The sequence below is a fragment of the Moschus berezovskii genome, chromosome 16, assembly GCF_049115385.1.
Source record: "Moschus berezovskii isolate FMDL1 chromosome 16, NW_MosBer_1.0, whole genome shotgun sequence".
NCBI lineage: Eukaryota > Metazoa > Chordata > Mammalia > Artiodactyla > Moschidae > Moschus > Moschus berezovskii.
In genome coordinates, this window is record NC_142475.1 from 43,011,020 (window position 1) to 43,028,023 (window position 17,004).

At 36.2% G+C, this 17,004-nt stretch overlaps 1 protein-coding gene across 1 annotated transcript in view; it reads right to left on the minus strand.

Annotated features, from left to right (window-relative positions):
- Positions 1-4,413: 4,413 nt before the first annotated feature.
- Positions 4,414-17,004, minus strand: part of HNF4G (hepatocyte nuclear factor 4 gamma) — a 143,242-nt gene continuing 130,651 nt past the window's right edge. Inside the window, exons 7-11 of the mRNA XM_088844609.1 lie at positions 15,970-16,057; positions 13,819-13,971; positions 12,853-13,089; positions 11,773-11,895; positions 4,414-7,264 (exon numbers count right to left, since the gene is read on the minus strand). Of these exons, the coding sequence (XP_088700735.1) occupies positions 7,143-7,264; positions 11,773-11,895; positions 12,853-13,089; positions 13,819-13,971; positions 15,970-16,057 (723 nt within the window). The 3' untranslated portion in view covers positions 4,414-7,142. The remainder of the gene's footprint in view (positions 7,265-11,772; positions 11,896-12,852; positions 13,090-13,818; positions 13,972-15,969; positions 16,058-17,004) is intronic.

Here is a 17,004-nt window from a genome sequence, read left to right on the forward strand (position 1 = left end):
CTATTCCTTGGAGTCTAGTTCTAACAGAATCAACCTCCTGACTGCTGGCATCTTATCTCATTTTGTTGGAGATTTAGACCCTTATTCTCTCAGGAGGCCTAGCAATTCTATGACCTGGCAGTGTTGTGACTTAACCCTAGATATTGGTTTAACCAACGGGAGTGCAACATGTCCTGAGGAACACATGTCTTGTCTGGAGAAAAGGCCTTTGCTTGTCCTCAAGCAGTGAGTCCTTATCATCAGAAAGTGTCTTACCCCCACTTTTTTTTTCTTTGCAAGTAATTTACTTTCAGAACTCCCAATGCAAACATAATACACTGAATAATGAAGCAAAATTATCTAAGATCATTATAAACAGGGGTCAGTCAAGCTCAACTTCGATCAAGATGGATTTTAGATCTGTCTTTATTTTCTTTGGGGTAGAAAGAGCATGACCCCACTTAGCAACTGAATAAAAACAAACAAAAAGGCCATTTCTACATACTGAATTCCAGAGAATTTGAGATTTTCTGTAGAAGTTCCTATCTTAGTTTCCAGATCCCATTTTTCCCCATCAGGACTCTAACCCTGGTGTAGCTGTCTTGTCTCATTTGAGAATTTAACCTCTCTGGGAGTTCTTTCTCCACTTCTGACTAAATTGTGGGCATGAATTAAAGCTTTTCTGTCTTCCCAAATATTGTAGTGTTCTGAAAAGTTAGGCTTTCTCCAACCTTCCTGTAACCTAATACAGCTCCTCTCGTTTGGAAATTGCTGAGTCCCAGACCCTCCTTCATTGATCAGCCCGTCTGCCTCATGGATTTCAGATGAATCTCACTAGGAGCTGTCTACACTGGGTCACTGCCATAGCCCCTGCTGTTCTTTGACTTGACCTTCATTGACTGCTGCATGCTCTTCCTTGGTCTCAGTCTCTCCTGTTACATCACTGAAGATTTTGTAGTCTCTATTTGCAGAATTTCGTATTGGTTTCTTTCTTTCTTTCCCAGAAACACCATTAAGCCTGTGCTGAATCATAGACTAGTATGCATTTCCTTTACTCTGATGTCATCTGCCCCACATTTTGCAGGAAAGAAAAAAAAGTTTCAGTACCTGTATAGATTTTTCTTATTTTCAGGAAGTCTTTCTCTGGGCAATTCAGAGGGATTGGAGGGAAGGGAGGAACATAAGTTAAAATCACCATCTCAAATAACCAAGTTATAAAGGAAGCCATATCATATTCGAGTATAGGGATAGGATAAACATTATTATTAATATAATTCATGTGTTTTCTTTATTCTAAGTCACATTCCTTCTGTGATTTGGAGTGAGGACTATCCTTTCTCTTCTCACTTTCTCTGTAGGATTAGGATGTATTTCTTCTGTTCTTCAGAGTATAAAATTTACCTATTTCATATTTTAAATGATGGTTTGAAAAATTAAATAGTAACTACTATGTAAAAAATATTGATTTATTAAGAAATTGAGAGAATGTGGTGGGGATGGAGTGGTTGTACACAAATAAGCTTTAAAAATGAAAAAAAAATTGCAAAATGTGATAGAAAATATACTTTCAATCCTTGGTGGAAAATATCAGCTAAACAGCTGCAATATTTGAATAGAGTTACTAAAGAGCAGAACATGGAGAGCAGGGGTGTGATGGGATGCAGGACTGCAGGTTTTCTTGCTACACCTGCAAAAAGAAACTATCTCCTGTCATATCAATAAACAAGAAATGTCACAGCCACCATCGATTTCTGGCCTCCAAATGTGAGTGAGGGTTCCTAAAACTGTGATCCAACAGATGCTGCCACCTCCCATGGTGATCGCTGAGGAGTTGGGGGAGTGCAAGAAGCAGCCATCTGCCACTCTTTAAGGTGAACAAGAAAACAGTATTTGGCCCCAGATAGCTGAGACAGAGGAGCCTGGTAGGCTGCCGTCTATGGGGCTGCACAGAGTTGGATATGACCGAAGCAACTTGGCGGCAGCAGCTGAGGTGCATATGAAATGAATGAAATCAGTGGGCCCAGAGGCTTGCATCTTCCCATACGTTGAATGCTAAATTCCTTAACTTGATACCTGATCTTTAATGTTCAGACTGCCTTCTCCCTTTGTTTTAAGCTTCTGTATAGCCTGACTTTTCCTCCTGCCTCCTTGGAGCAGTCTTTCAGACCTGAGGAGCTGTGTCCTGAGCTGCTGTCTTTAATTTGCCCCAAAAAAACTTAAATCACAACTCTCAAAGTTGTGTATACTTTTTATTCAACACACCTTCAGTATAATTTGTGATTTAAATGGTGTACATGATACCCTGATAAGAGTGAAAATAAAAATAAAACCTAGTAGAATTCTAAACAGATCAGTCAGAGCCCACCCTTGGAGTTAAGTAGAAAATCAAAATGGTATTTTTGTTTTAGGAGGTTTTTCATAGGGTTCAACATCATAGGAATATTAGTTCTCTCAGTGGAGGTATTGGTTTATAGTCTCTTTTTCCTTTAAAGAAAGCTGGACTGGCCTTTTGGGATGTAAACATGTTCAGAGGCATTAGGGTTTAAAAGTGGGACAGCCTCCCTGACCCAGTGGCATGAAAATCATTACAGAATTCATAGTTCTCCTATTTCTACAATGTGCCAAATATCTGTTAGGGAAGCACACTGACTGAAACCACCCACCCTGGCCAGGCACCATAGTAACTATTTGCATGAGTTGTTTTATGACAGGAGGTCCTGGTAAGGAACATGGAACTAATAAGCCACCACCAACCAGAAGAGTTCAGGAAAGGTCAAAAGGAGATGGTACATGTCCTACCACCTTCCAGAATCCTTCTCTCTGGCATCTGTCTTGGCTGAACAAGGTGTGCTCCACCAGGAAGGACTCTGAGTCAGAATGATTGGCTAAAGACAACCCAGAAACTAATCCCATCACCATAAAACCCAAGACTGCAAGCCATGTGACAGAGCTGTCCTGGGTTCTCTTGCCCTACTGCTCTCCACCCAGGTGCCCTTTCCCAATAAAATCTCTTCCTTTGTCAGCACTTGTGTCTCCTCAGACAATTCATTCCCAAGTGTTAGCCAAGAGCCCAGTTTTGGGCCCAGGAAGTGGTCCCCCTACCTGCAACAAGTCTACATCCCAGCATTTTGTTCATAGAAGAGCTGATGCCATTCCTGAGAACTGGGCTCCTTGTTTCCCTTCATCATAAGGATAAAGAGTCCAGACTTGAATCACTCCATTGTATGCTCCCTTAGATATAAAACGGTGGAAAAATTTGCAGCCATAGTTCACGTAAAACAGTTTCAAGCTCATTTGAAGTAATGGGGGTCTGGAATTCTAGGTGGGCATGAAGAAAAACCCTTGCTACTATGCAGCAACACAACCAGACCTTTTTAGAGGAACAGGACTGAGTCTGGACCCAGGGGGACATCAATAAGAAGCCCTTCTCATACATATAGAAATCCAGGAGACCATTTGAGGGCGACACAAGTTCTCAGTAATTGGAGGGTCCTCTCAAAATTCCATGGCCTTACTTTGATTTTGACACCTGCACTGTGCCATTCCTGATGATTCCACTCAGGATCTGTATCATCAGGATGGGGTAGGAGCCCCAGTACAACTCTTCTGGATTTAAAAAAAGAAACCAGGTGAAAAAAATAAGATCAAATCACTGGTCTTGGTAATATAAGAAATGTTACCAAAAAAGCCTTAAATGTGAATGACGGATACCATCAATTAAAACATTTAGGTTAAAATTTTACATGCCAAATTTACGTATGAAAAGTGAAAGTGTTAGTCTATCAGTCATGCCCAACTTTTTGTGACCCCATGGCCTGTAACCCACCAGGCTCCTCTATCTATGGGTTTCTCCAGGCAAGAATACTGGAGTGGGCTGCCATTTCCTCCTCCAGGGGATCCCTCCGCCCCAGGGATGGAACCTGGGTCTCCTGTATTGGCAGGCAGATTCTTTGCAGACTGAGCCACCAGGGAAGCCAACTTTAGGGAGTGTAGTAGTATCAAATATTGTTTTGTTCACATAAATTTATGTGTACAGTGTTTAATTCAATCTAGGGTATCTATTTTAATTATTGTGACAAAAGTTTCAAGCAACACTATGTAACGAAAGTGCAAATGAGAAGCTCTCCCTTCAATCACTGTCTAACTCTACGATTACTTGAAGATGTGCTAGTCAATTTTGCTCTAGACTCTAAAGACCAGTATTTGCAAACCCTATGTAAATTTAATGAAGTGACCATATAAAAGACATTATCAGTATCTCTCAAATTATGAAATCATTTTTGAACAATAATGAAGGACCACACTACTTTACGTGCTTTTTTTTCTCAATTTTTATTTAGAAAGTTCAGTGAAACAACATGGTATCACAGCTTAGAAATATTTTAATCTCATTATAATTTATCAATAAAAAATCTAGCAATTTTTGATTTTAAACAATGAAATTTATAAAAATAATTTTACATTTATAAAATGAATCATTATTTCACAATAAATTATTCTTTTTCATTACCTGAAAAAAAGTGTTACATAAGTGTTTTTGTGTTATATAAAAGCAATAACTTCCCTTATCAAAATTTTGAAGATATGCTGAAAACTTCAATTCCTCTTTGTCCAGCATTTTTGGCAGTTAAGTATACAAAAATATTATATTACACATTCCCTGACCATGGTTATTAAAACAAATTTGCTAACAATAATTTCTAAAACATGACTATTTCAGTAAATAGATGCAGATAAGTTAGAAGGGTCACTAAAAATGAATTATATGTTTGATATTTTAAAGGTTTTTTTTTTTTTTATTATCTTCTAAGAGCACAACAGAAAACTATAAGATGTATTTCTATCTTAAAAAATCAAAAGCATTCTTATTCGTGAACTAGAGACTCTAGCATAAATCTTTTTAAAAATGAGTTAATTTTTTTTTCTGTTCTCACTCTCTCTCAAAGATATATTTTACAGTTTCCAGGTACCAGCTGTTAAAGGGATTTTATTGATTCTATTAAATCAATGCTAGCTTCTAAGTAATCATTTTTCCATTTCAAGAGTTAAGAAGTTACAGTTAACAAAAGCTTTTTATTTGCAGGGTAAGTGGGGGCTATGAAATCATAATCTTAGAAATTTTGAAAAGTTCTGTGAAAATCATTTAATTCAGTCTCTTGCAGCTTGGGGAACCCTTTTTATATCATTAATAATCACTAAACCAGTTTTTCTCTGCTTCAGCAAATACAGTGTGTGTATTTATTTGATAGAGAGAGAGAGAAAGAGAGACATCACTGTTTTTTGAGGCAGACTGTTAATTGTTTTAAAAATAAGCTCCAGCTTTAGATAATATCAAATAATTTGGGGCTCCAAAGAACTATATTCCTCAGTCCACTGGATTTTTGAAAATATGCTGTCAGTGATTTTAATTTGTCTGCATTTTCATCATGATCTACCTGCTATACATTTTATTTTCTTTGTTCGAAAATTTAAAAAATTTTTTTATTTTAGGAAGAAGACTCATTAAAGTTAGAAGACTCATTAAAGGTACAAAAGTGGTTTCTTATTCATGTTGCAACAAATTTAGACTCATTTATTTGTAAATATGTGTTAACAGGTAACACAATGGATAATATCCAATTATCACTCAATTGCATTTATTTAAAAACCACAGTAAGAAGCTCACATTTCATACCAAAGATTTATTCTCCTTAAAGTCCATCAGACCTGGGCTAGAGTGTGCCTCTCGTCCTCTTTAGGTTTAATGATCTTTGGTTATGTTATTTAAATCCTCTAAGCTAAAGGTTTCTTAATTTACAAGAAAAAGATAATAATGGTTTTTCCCGTGGTCATGTATGGATGTGAGAGTTGGACTGTGAAAAGAATTGATGCTTTGGAACTGTGGTGTTGGAGAAGACTCTTGAGAGTCCCTTGGACTGCAAGGAGATCTAACCAGTCCATTCTAAAGGAGGTCAATCTTGGGTGTTCACTGGAAAGACTGATGCTAAAGCTGAAACTGCAATACTCTGGCCACGTCATGCGACGAGTTGACTCACTGGAAAAGACTCTGATGCTGGGAAAGGTTGGGGGCGGGAGGAGAAGGGGACGACAGAGGATGAGATGGCTGGATGGCATCACCAACTCTGTGGACATGTGTTTGAGTGAACTCCGGGAGTTGGTGATGGACAGGGAGGCCTGGCATGCTGTGATTCATGGAGTCGCGGAGAGTTGGACACGACTGAGCGACTGAACTGAACTGAACTGAACTGAACCTCTTTTACAGGAGGGTTAAATGAGGCAACATGTGTGTGACAGATGGCTAATTTGTCTTCTGATATCAGAATTCCAGAGATGGACAGTTTTGTTGGCACTAGGCTTTCTACCTAAAGACTACACTCCCAGTGTCCCTGAGAACCAGATGTGGGCATGTGCTAAGTTCTAGTCAAAGAATGACTACTTGGAGATTTGTTTTCTGAGAGGGAAATAAATGCCTGTCTTGCTTGAGCCTCTTTTTAAGGGTTTCTTTAATATAATTTAGCCTGTATGCTAACTGATAAAGCTAACATTTTATTTTAATATACATCTTCAAATATAGGCAGATTTCAAGGAATACCTAGTCATCTTTGGAATGCCTATTTATAATTTTTTAATCTTTTATAGGCGTATTTAACTATGGACCAAAAAGGTGCTTGTAAGTGATTCTTCAAAGAAATATACCCTATTCTACAGAAACTGCTTTAATTTTCGAATCTGCAAGTTTAAAATTTATTTTAAAAAAAAGTACTTGGCTCATTTAATATTAATCTGGGGTTTCTGATCTACTGTTCTCAAAGAAGAACACTTAGTTCTTCATCACATCACCATAAAGCAATTATTTACAGATTTAAATTAATAATAAGACAACACATGAAAGTAGTACATGAGATTCAACTGCTTCAGGCACAGTACAGGTTTATACTATACAGAAGAATTGAAACTCAGTGATACATTGGTTGCATCTAAAGGTTTTAAACAACAGCAACAACAAACAAAATGAACATATAAACAAGAAAACAGGATACCATCTTTATAACAGCACCATGAAGAAGACTTGGCTAAGAGTCTGCCAAAAGTGCTATCCTGAGATATTTTCAGACCAACAACTTTTCACATTTATGCAGTGCCGTTCAGAAGTAAACATACTCTCATAATTGCTTTTGTTTGGACAGAGACTGGTGTGAAATGACTGAAGCTTGATTTGCAGCTATTTTGTATGGTTCTTGTCCAGAGCCTTGAGGTGGGGAAGGAAGTGGGGTTTCAGGAGTTGCTAGAAAAGAAATAGAGAATTGTACGTGATGCTGCAGTCACCCTGGCCCATCTCATTAAGTTTTGCATGACACCAATATGCATTACTTTATTTTGTATATGTTTTTAACAGGTCATATATAGAGTAGTGATTATAAAACATAATCAGGTCATTGACATACTACTGGAGATGCACTCCCCTATTAGCATTAAACTAAATCATACTTTAAAATGTTGATAGTCACTTTAAGATATCATCTGCTTTTATATAATAGCATTTATGGGCATTTGATTCTCTCATAAACTCAGCAGAAAAAAGTTTTTATTGAAAAGAATTAACAGAAAATAATTTTTTTCCAAGTCTCAGAATACAAATTTTATAATATTTGCAATCAAAAAAGCACATAAAATAAAACATATTTGGTTTAGATTTCACTAACTCAAACGTTGTTGTTTAGTTGCTTAGGTGAGTCTGACTCTTTTGTGACCCCATGGTCTACAGCTCACCAAATTCCTCTGTCCATGGGATTGTCCAGGCAAGGATACTGGAGTGGGTTGCCATTTCCTTTTCCAGGGGATCTTCCCAACCCAGGGATTGAACTATGTCTCCTGCATTGGTAGGTGGATTCTTTACTGTTTGAGCCACCAGGAAAGCCAACTCAAACATTATATGACATTAACAAAAATAATAATAAGGTAAGGTAACTCTTCAAGTGCTTTGAAATATATGTTGTTGTTGTTTAGTCATTAAGTCATGTCTGACTCTTGTGAGACCCTTCATGGACTGTAGGCCACCAGGCTCCTCTTTTCAAGGCATATCCCAGGCAAGCACACTGGAGTGGGTTGCCATTTCCTTCTCCAAGGGATCTTCCTGACCCAGGCGGGTTCTTTACTACCGAGCCACCAGGGAAGCTATTGTAGTTAATAGCATCTGAAAAATACTGACTTTGTCACTTCAGAATTATCGTTACAATGACGCTTAGCTGTACCTCACCCATCAATGCAAAGAACACTGAGTAATTAAAAAAATAAGTTATAGTTTGAATGCTTCATTGTCTATGATAGTATTTCTATTGGCAAATTTTAACCATATTACATAATAATCCAGGAGCCATTCTACAATTTTGAAAACTTGAAATATTTTAGTATTCACATTTATTATTTTCCCACGTATTTAACAGAATAAACAGAAAATGTTTGATGATCAGACTGAGACATTGCAAACTTTATCAATTTTTTTTCTAGAATAGTTTTCAAAAATACAAAAAACAACAGCCCCTTTTTGCCTAGTTTTCTTTAATATATTAACTTTATATTATTACATGGGAATTAGCAATGACTTAAAAACAATATTTTTAGATACAATTCAAATGACAAAAGAATTACCAAATTTGCCTTAAAAATTATTTCTGGATATTTAGGATGGATCTAATACTGCAGTTGTCTGCTGTAAAAGACCAAGAAAATATGCATAAACTTTAATTTATATGTGTACTTGTGTTTAATGCTTTGCTTTGTGTCAAATATAAACTGCTTCAAATGACCATAAGCAAAGCAAAGTTTTCCTTTACAAATGAATCTCTTAAATAGTATGCTGGAAGAAGGAAAATAAAAACGAAAAGTTTGATGATGTGTCTAAAAAGATTAGGGTCAGCAAGTATGCTTTTAAAATACTAGAAAACTAGCATTTAAACAGTAAAGGATTTAACCACCAGCAACATTGTTAAACTTTCTTGCCAGTTGTTACCTACAATGTTCAATGTGTTGTTAATGAGTTTTATTTTCCAAGTTTATGAATAACTGATCTCTAAGAGAAACAACTTCATAGACTCTTTGGTATGGTATTGGGTTTGCCTCTCTCTGTTCTTGACTATTAATTAAATGAAAATGGTAACATGTGCTTTGCAAGATAGTCCCAGTATGGAAGTTCCTCAATAAATAAGAACTAGAATTACCACAGTATCCAGCAATTCCACTTCTGAGTATATATTTGAAGAAAACACACTAATTTGGAAAGATACATGCACCTCAATGTTCATAGTAGCTTTATTTACAATAGCCAAGATATGGAAGCCACACAAGTGTCCATCAACAGATGAATGAATGGATAAAGAAGATGTGATACACACACACACACACACACACACATACACACACACACACATGAATATTACTCAGCCATGAATGAAATTTTGCTACTTGAAATAACATGGCTGGACCTGCAGGATATTACCCTTAGTGAAATAAGTTAGAGAGACAAATACTGTATATTTTCACTTATATGCTAAATTCAAATAATAAATAAATATAACAAAGCAGAGACAGACTTATGGAAACAGAGAACAAACCAGTTGCTACCAGTGAGAAGAGGGGGAGAGGGAGAGAAAGCCCTGGGAAGGAGAATGAGAGGTGCAAACTATATGGTAGAAAACAAATAAGGTACAGGGCGTAATTTACAATACAGGGAATATAAGCAATATTTTATAATAACTTTAAATGAAATAAAACCTCTAAAAATATTGAATCATTACATTGTATACCTGAAACCAAAATACTACTGTGAATCAACCGTACTTCAAGGAAGAAAAAATGGTCCCAAATTAATGTCTTTAAATTACATGGGGACCCACAGATTAAATGTACTATATTGTACATTTGTATTTTTTCTAACAATTTCATTTCTGCTTCTGTCATACACTCAAAGAACTTTGTGTTACAGACACTATTTACACATATATCCATTGCATCTGAAGGACAGCAGTGATAGCAGGCATTTTTGTGGTTTCTACCCTGTCTACCACTAGGGAGCAGTTAGATGGTACTCACTAAATTGTGGTCACATTGCATTGAACTTTGGGATAAAACAACACTGCAGCTAGTTATTAAGGGCTATCATAGATTCAGCAGGCAATACAGGTATGCATAATGATATCACAGTAACTTAAGGAATCTCAGTGACATAGCTGGTTTAGTGTTTAGAGGCAGTAGACCACAACTCAATTTAAATTAGTATAAATTCAGAAGCAATTTATTCCTGATAGTTTGTCTAGTCAAGATTTTTAAAATCTCTGAGTTGACTTACAAAACTATAATGTGTTAACTCTTCAATAGTATCAGATTATCTACTATCAATCCCTAGAACATACATATAATCATTTTTGTTCCAAAGAACTAAAGGAAACCTAAACAATCCACACTTTGCCCAGTTACGATACACATGAATTCCACTCATCACTGCTTAGTTAAATAGCACCAGTCTTTCAAAAACCCGGTTCACATTTCAGTTAGTATGTTAACTCAAATTAACGGTGAGTGTTGCATAAACTCACAAACTTGACTGTATTGCAAACTTTACAAACTTCACAGCTAACTTTTTCAGTCTACAAATAATTACCTAAATAATAGATGTGCATTTTGATCAGTAACCAATCACACCACATCCTTCAGTCTGTTCATGATTGTGATTGGTCAATGAACATATTTCCTTCAGTTCACACACTGACAACAAATTGGGTAGTTGTGTTGCCTCCTGTCTCCCTCCCAGTGATAAATTCACATGACATTTTGCAAACATGGACAACTGAAAAAGAATTGGCTGGAAGGGGAGAGTGGGCAGTAAAGAAACAAAAGATGATAATGCTGGAAGTGAAATTCAAATCAAACATAAATGTAGTTAATAGAAGAAAGCACTGACCATGGAAATGTTCACATTGTCATTGTTTGAGTCCCTAAAAGTACAGCCAAGAGCTTAAGCTGAAGGAAAACTTGTCAACATTAATGAGGAGCCCAATTCTTTGAAAGGATGGAGAGGTCCCAGAGGCAGTGAAACTGACAAAAAACTTCCTATCAAATGGTTTCTGAGAGATATTTCGTGACGTCAAAAATACAAAGGATAAAATACTGGAAATCAATCCAAACTTCCAAAAGAGTAAATTTCATCATACATGCTCACTTCCTCTTGTAAGTTCTTGAAAAAGAACATGGCAAGCACTGTCCAAACTACTCTTCATATTTTTTTTTTTACAAAAAAATATATCATTAATTCTCAGTGTTTTTAATATTTTAAATTATGGTGTACTAAACATTAAAAGTACTATTTTTAACGTCCCTATACATTTATAACTCAAGAGTTAAAAGAGCTCTTAATGTTTTGACAAACATGTTGAAGGGTCATAAGCAATCTTAATTTTTCTCTTAATTATTAAGATTCCTTTGCGTGGTTCCAGTTTGTATGTCATTTTTATGGTCCTCCACTACCAGGCAAAGCTAGAATATCCTATATATTCTTTTTTACTACCAAACCTATGAAGTAGAAAGATTTAGGCACTCATATCTCCATTTTAGGGAGAAAACTCATACATGAGAAGAATAAGTGACTTGCTTCACAATCTCCCACAATCAAATCCTGGAGAAGAAATTATATCTAATTTTTACAATTTCTGGGCACTAATAGATTCTTTCCCCAAATTTCACATTTTCTCAAGTAATTAAGTTTAAGAAATATTGTGTTTTAATAGTCCAGATACTTACAGATCTGGTCTGTATGCACCAGTGTTGACATTGAACCCAAAAGTATAGTCTGTCCAGTTAATGGATCTTGAGACAAATGTGGGTGCATTGGATGATGGAGATGGTTAGCCTCAGTGGAAGCACCTACAGAAGATAAAAAGATGCTTGCGTAAGGGATATTTAATCAGGAATAGCAAGTTTACCTTAAAACAAGTGTTCTGATTGACAGCTTAAATATTGCTATTTTTGCAAAGTGCTTTTTGGGAATTCAAAAATAAATTAATAGAGCCACTGCTACATTAAAGACAATGTCAGCTTTCACTGTACACTGGCTAGATTAATGTTGTATCATATTATGTTGTATATTAATAATGGACCTTCCGTGCAGTTTCCTGGAATCATTATGTTTGCTGCCTGTTGTTAAGGCAATTCCAAGAATCACTTACCTCAAGTTTATAGTATTTGGGATCACCCTAATAGCATAAACAACTTTTATTTCAGAAAGATATCATTAGAAACACATTAACCACTAGAAAACTAAAACTAAAATAAAATAAAATAGATTTTACAAGGAAATTTAATCTAGATCAGAACACAAAATAAATGATTTCTTAAGTTATTCCTGACATCTACTGCAGCAAAGAAATCTCATTTTCCCCTTCTCATTGTATTGTGTCAGTTAATTTATTTCAGGAGCAGAATGCTTATTTTTAAGCTATTTACTCTATGTATTTTTTTTCATTGTTGTTGTTTTACTTTGCCATTTATAGGAGGAAAGACATAGAAAAAATATAATGAACTCCAAGAAGTACCAACAATAAGAAATATATTTCCATTTACCATATTTGGGAGGATCTGAAAATTGAGGTAAGAGGGATGGGTGGAGAAGGTGGTGGAGGTTGAGTATGAATGGAGGGGAGGTTTGAATATGTTCAAGTATTTTTGTTCCCAGCCAATAGGTTTTATAGATTTTTCTAAATGCAAAAAAAAAAAAAAATTGAGTTCATTACATCATGGACAAAAAGTAAACAGGTCAAACTCACTCTAAAGCACTGTAATATGATGCTAAGAAATAAAATAGAAATTCTTAAATAAACTCACCACCAAGTAACATCTCCTGAAGTAAGTTGTCAATTTTAACCATTCCAAAAAGTTTAACAAATTGTATTTGCTCAATCATTTGCCACGTGATGCTCTGCAGCGTGGGCAGGAGCAGAAGCAGCTCCCCAAATCTGCCCCGGGAGTCATACTGCCGGTCGTTGATGTAGTCCTCCAAACTCAACTGTACTTGGAACCGCATGTTCTTAATCTTCACTGGATCACTAAGGCCTTTTGCATCTAGTACAGGAATAAAAAGAGCAACCTAAATATTCTGTCTTACCAGAGTGTGAGAGTAAATATTCTAGTATTTTAGAAGTTGGTGACTTTTAACCCACTTGGTGGTTTAGTGGTAAAGAATCCACCTGCCAAGGCCGGAGACATGGGTTCGATCCCTGATCTGGGAAGATCCTTACATGCCACCAGACAACTAAGCGTGTGTACCACAGTTATTGAGCCTGTGCTCAAGAGCCCGGGGCCACAACTACTGAACCCACGTGCTGCAACTACTAAAGCCTGTGTGTCCTAGGGTCCGTTCCGTTCTGTTCCGTCACTCAGTCGTGTCCGACTCTTTGCGACCCCGTGGACTGTAGCCTACCAGGCTTCTCCATCCATGGGATTCTCCAGGCAAGAATACTGGAGTGGGTTACCGTTTCCTTCTCCAGGGGATCTTCCCGACCCAGGGATCGAAGCCAGGTCTCCCGCATTGGAGGCAGACGCTTTAACCTCTGAGCCACCAGGGAAGCCCAAAGGGACAGTGCTCCTCAATAAGGGAAGACACCACAATGAGAGGCCTGTACATCGCAACTGGAGAGTAGCCCCTGCTCACTGCAACTAGAGAAAAGTCCGCACAGAAAGGAAGATCCAGTGCAGCCAAAAATAAATAAATAGATAAAATTATTAAAAAATGAAATAAAAGGCAATGTAATTTTCACTGCAATCATGTTTACTGAAACTTTGGAAACAAACCTGGATCAAAAAAGACAATTGCCTTCAAACATGCATATTCATTATCATCAATCTGAATTTCTTGAAATGGTCGGACCAGCTCATCTAGAACCCGGTTGGCCACACGGCTAATCTCAACTTCACAGCTGTTGCGGTGAATAACATAGTTGTTCCCTACATTAAAAAAATAATAATAATTAAACAATCAACCCTCTCACTCATGCAACATTGTTAGATTTTGTTTAAACTTTTATAAACCAATATTTTAAATGATTTTCCCTTGATGAAACATGAATAGGACTTCCTCTCTCAGTAGTGTTGTTAATTATGTTAGGAAAAACTTAAGAACACTTACAGGATCAATAACATTGATAATATGATCACATGCATTTTAACAGCCTCGGTCACTGGTGATAATACTAAAGTACAGACTAATAACAAGCTAATTATTGACAAGGGAGAAACAAGATATAATGATTAGCTTTCCACTATGTCAGTTATCTGTTAGTGCCTTACTCATTAATGAGCATGATACAAAACCTAAAGATTCTCTCTTGCTTATAGTGAAGTAAACTAGCATTCCTTCTGTGGTCTAGGTGTTTATACCTATAACAACTACTGAGACACAATTTTAATAAGCTTAAGTAGATAAGGCTAATTTTTTTTTTAAACTACCAGGTATACTCTTATGAGTTGCCTCATTAAATAGTAAATTCTTTCATCCTGGGCTTCTTTAAGAAGAGATGGGAAGACTGTCTAATCACAAGGCTAATTTCTGCAGCAGAATTCAAGGGAATTCAGAAATTGAGTAGAAATCCGGACCACCTAATCCTTCAATATGCTCTACCTTAGAAAGTCTTGGGTTATAATATGACAATATTAGAGCTTCTAAAATATTAGAAAATTGGAAGCTTGTTTGAGCGCCTAAAATAACCTAAATTTTTATTTTCTGGTTTTATAAAAAGCAGAGTATTTTGAATTCTTTCACCAGGCAAAGACAATCTTCAGTATAACAAAACATGCAAAAGTATTTTTAAAAGTGTAGCCCTGCTCCTTTTATTAAAAGTTGAATTATCTAATTATTTAGCATAAGACTATGTAGAACTATGTGGTAAGATTGTTTTGTTTTCTATGCTTATTGTATTCACATTTATAAGGAGAACAGTATTGTAGGAATCCTAAAATTGTAAGAGAAAATTTAGCAGAATTTAAAAGCAGTCATATTATGTGGTTTAGAATCCTGGCTCAATCCTTTACTTGCTTTGTGACGTCAGACAAATTTACTCTGCCTTCATTTCTTCACCTACAAAACAGGTTGAAATGATACTACCTATCCCTCAGGGTTATTCTGAGGATTAAAGGAGAGAGTGTATATATAGAGAGACATGTTAAAGCACTTAAAGGAATATATCTTAAACAGTAAGTCCTCAGTTTCTATTAGCTATTGTGATATTATGTTCAATTTATTTCTATTTGGGACAAAATATCTGTCTAAAAAATGGAATAATACAATTTAGTTATCATTTTACACATCCAGAGGGAGGGAGAGCTTCTAAGCATTAGCGAGATCTCAACTCTCTCAACAGGAAACCTAATTTTATAAGGTAAGTAAAGGGGGCGGGGATCAGAGTACTTCCTTAATGAAGACATAAGCTTTTCCTTTGTGCCTTTTCCCACTTGCTGTCATAATTTGGCCTGTTTCAGCACTGCTGTTTAACTGAGAATTTTTCAGACATTGTTATGAAAATTTTTTTAACTTGGGATTTTGTAGTATATCAAAGGCAATGAGATCCTAGGAGATAAACATAATCTTTAGATGATTAGAAAATGATATATAGTATAATTATTAGGTAGACACTTAGAATGTATGGAACTCCATAAGATGGTAACACAAATCACTAATTCTTTGTCCTGAAATAACTTAAACATAGCTCAATATTTTGTTTATTGAGAAACATTTCTCTTTTATTTAATGCATACTGAACATCTCTTCTGAACTTCCTTGCAATAAAGGAAAGGAAAAACAGACCCTCTGACCGCCTAAATCCATTGTGAAGTGACAGCACCATTTGACAGTATCTATGAGTGCCTGGTACATATAGAATAGACTCCATGTAAATATCAAGCAAGCACAATTTTTTCAAATTAAAATGGAAAAAAAAAAAAACTTACCCAAAAGCAAAATATCTTTATACATCATGGATCTCTTTGTAGCTCCAAGCAGTAGATGTTCCCCTGCATGAGCTCTCAACAGTGCCACCTTCGTGAAAAATTCCAGGTTTAACAATTACTTATAAAACATAATGATGAAAATATTTATAATATAAGTCTGATTAACCTAGTGTTCTTTAAGCCTAGAACATTTTTTTGGTTTGTTTTAACAAACTACAATATCCATAGATTCTTACCATTATTAAGCCTTCTATTTTAAGCACATCAATAGAGTTTTATTTTCAAATTTTCTAAAACTAATAAGGCAATAGGATGGCAGCAAGAAAAGAAAAAAAAAGACTAATTTATTGTTTGGGAGTGAATGATATTTGAGAATAGAGTCTAACAAACTATAGTTCAAATTCTGGTTTCTCCACTTACTACCTATTTAAGTATAGATGTGAGAGTTGGACTGTGAAGAAAGCTGATCGCTGAAGAATTGATGCTTTTGAACTGTGGTGTTGGAGAAGACTCTTGAGAGTCCCTTGGACTGCAAGGAGATCCAACCAGTCCATTCTAAAGGAGATCAACCCTGGGTGTTCATTGGAAGGACTGATGCTAAAGCTGAAACTGCAATACTTTGGCCACCTCATGCGACGAGTTGACTCACTGGAAAAGAGTCTGATGCTGGGAGGGATTGGGGGCGGGAGGAGACAGGGACGACAGACAATGAGATGGCTGGATGGCATCACCGACTCGATGGACATGAGTTTGAGTGAATTCTGGGAGTTGGTGATGGATAGGGAGGCCTGGCGTGCTGTGATTCATGGGGTCGCAAAGAGTCGGACACGACTAAGCGACTGAACTGAACTGGACTAGTTAACCAGTATGTTTGGGACTCATTTGTTTTCATTTATCAAATGGAGATAGTGATAAAAAAGGAGAAAAATATATGTCAAACACAATCTGTTACACATAATTAAACTGAACAAACAAAAGCAAAGGGTTTCCCACGTGGCGCTAGTGGTTAAAGGACCCATCTGCCAACGCAGAAGA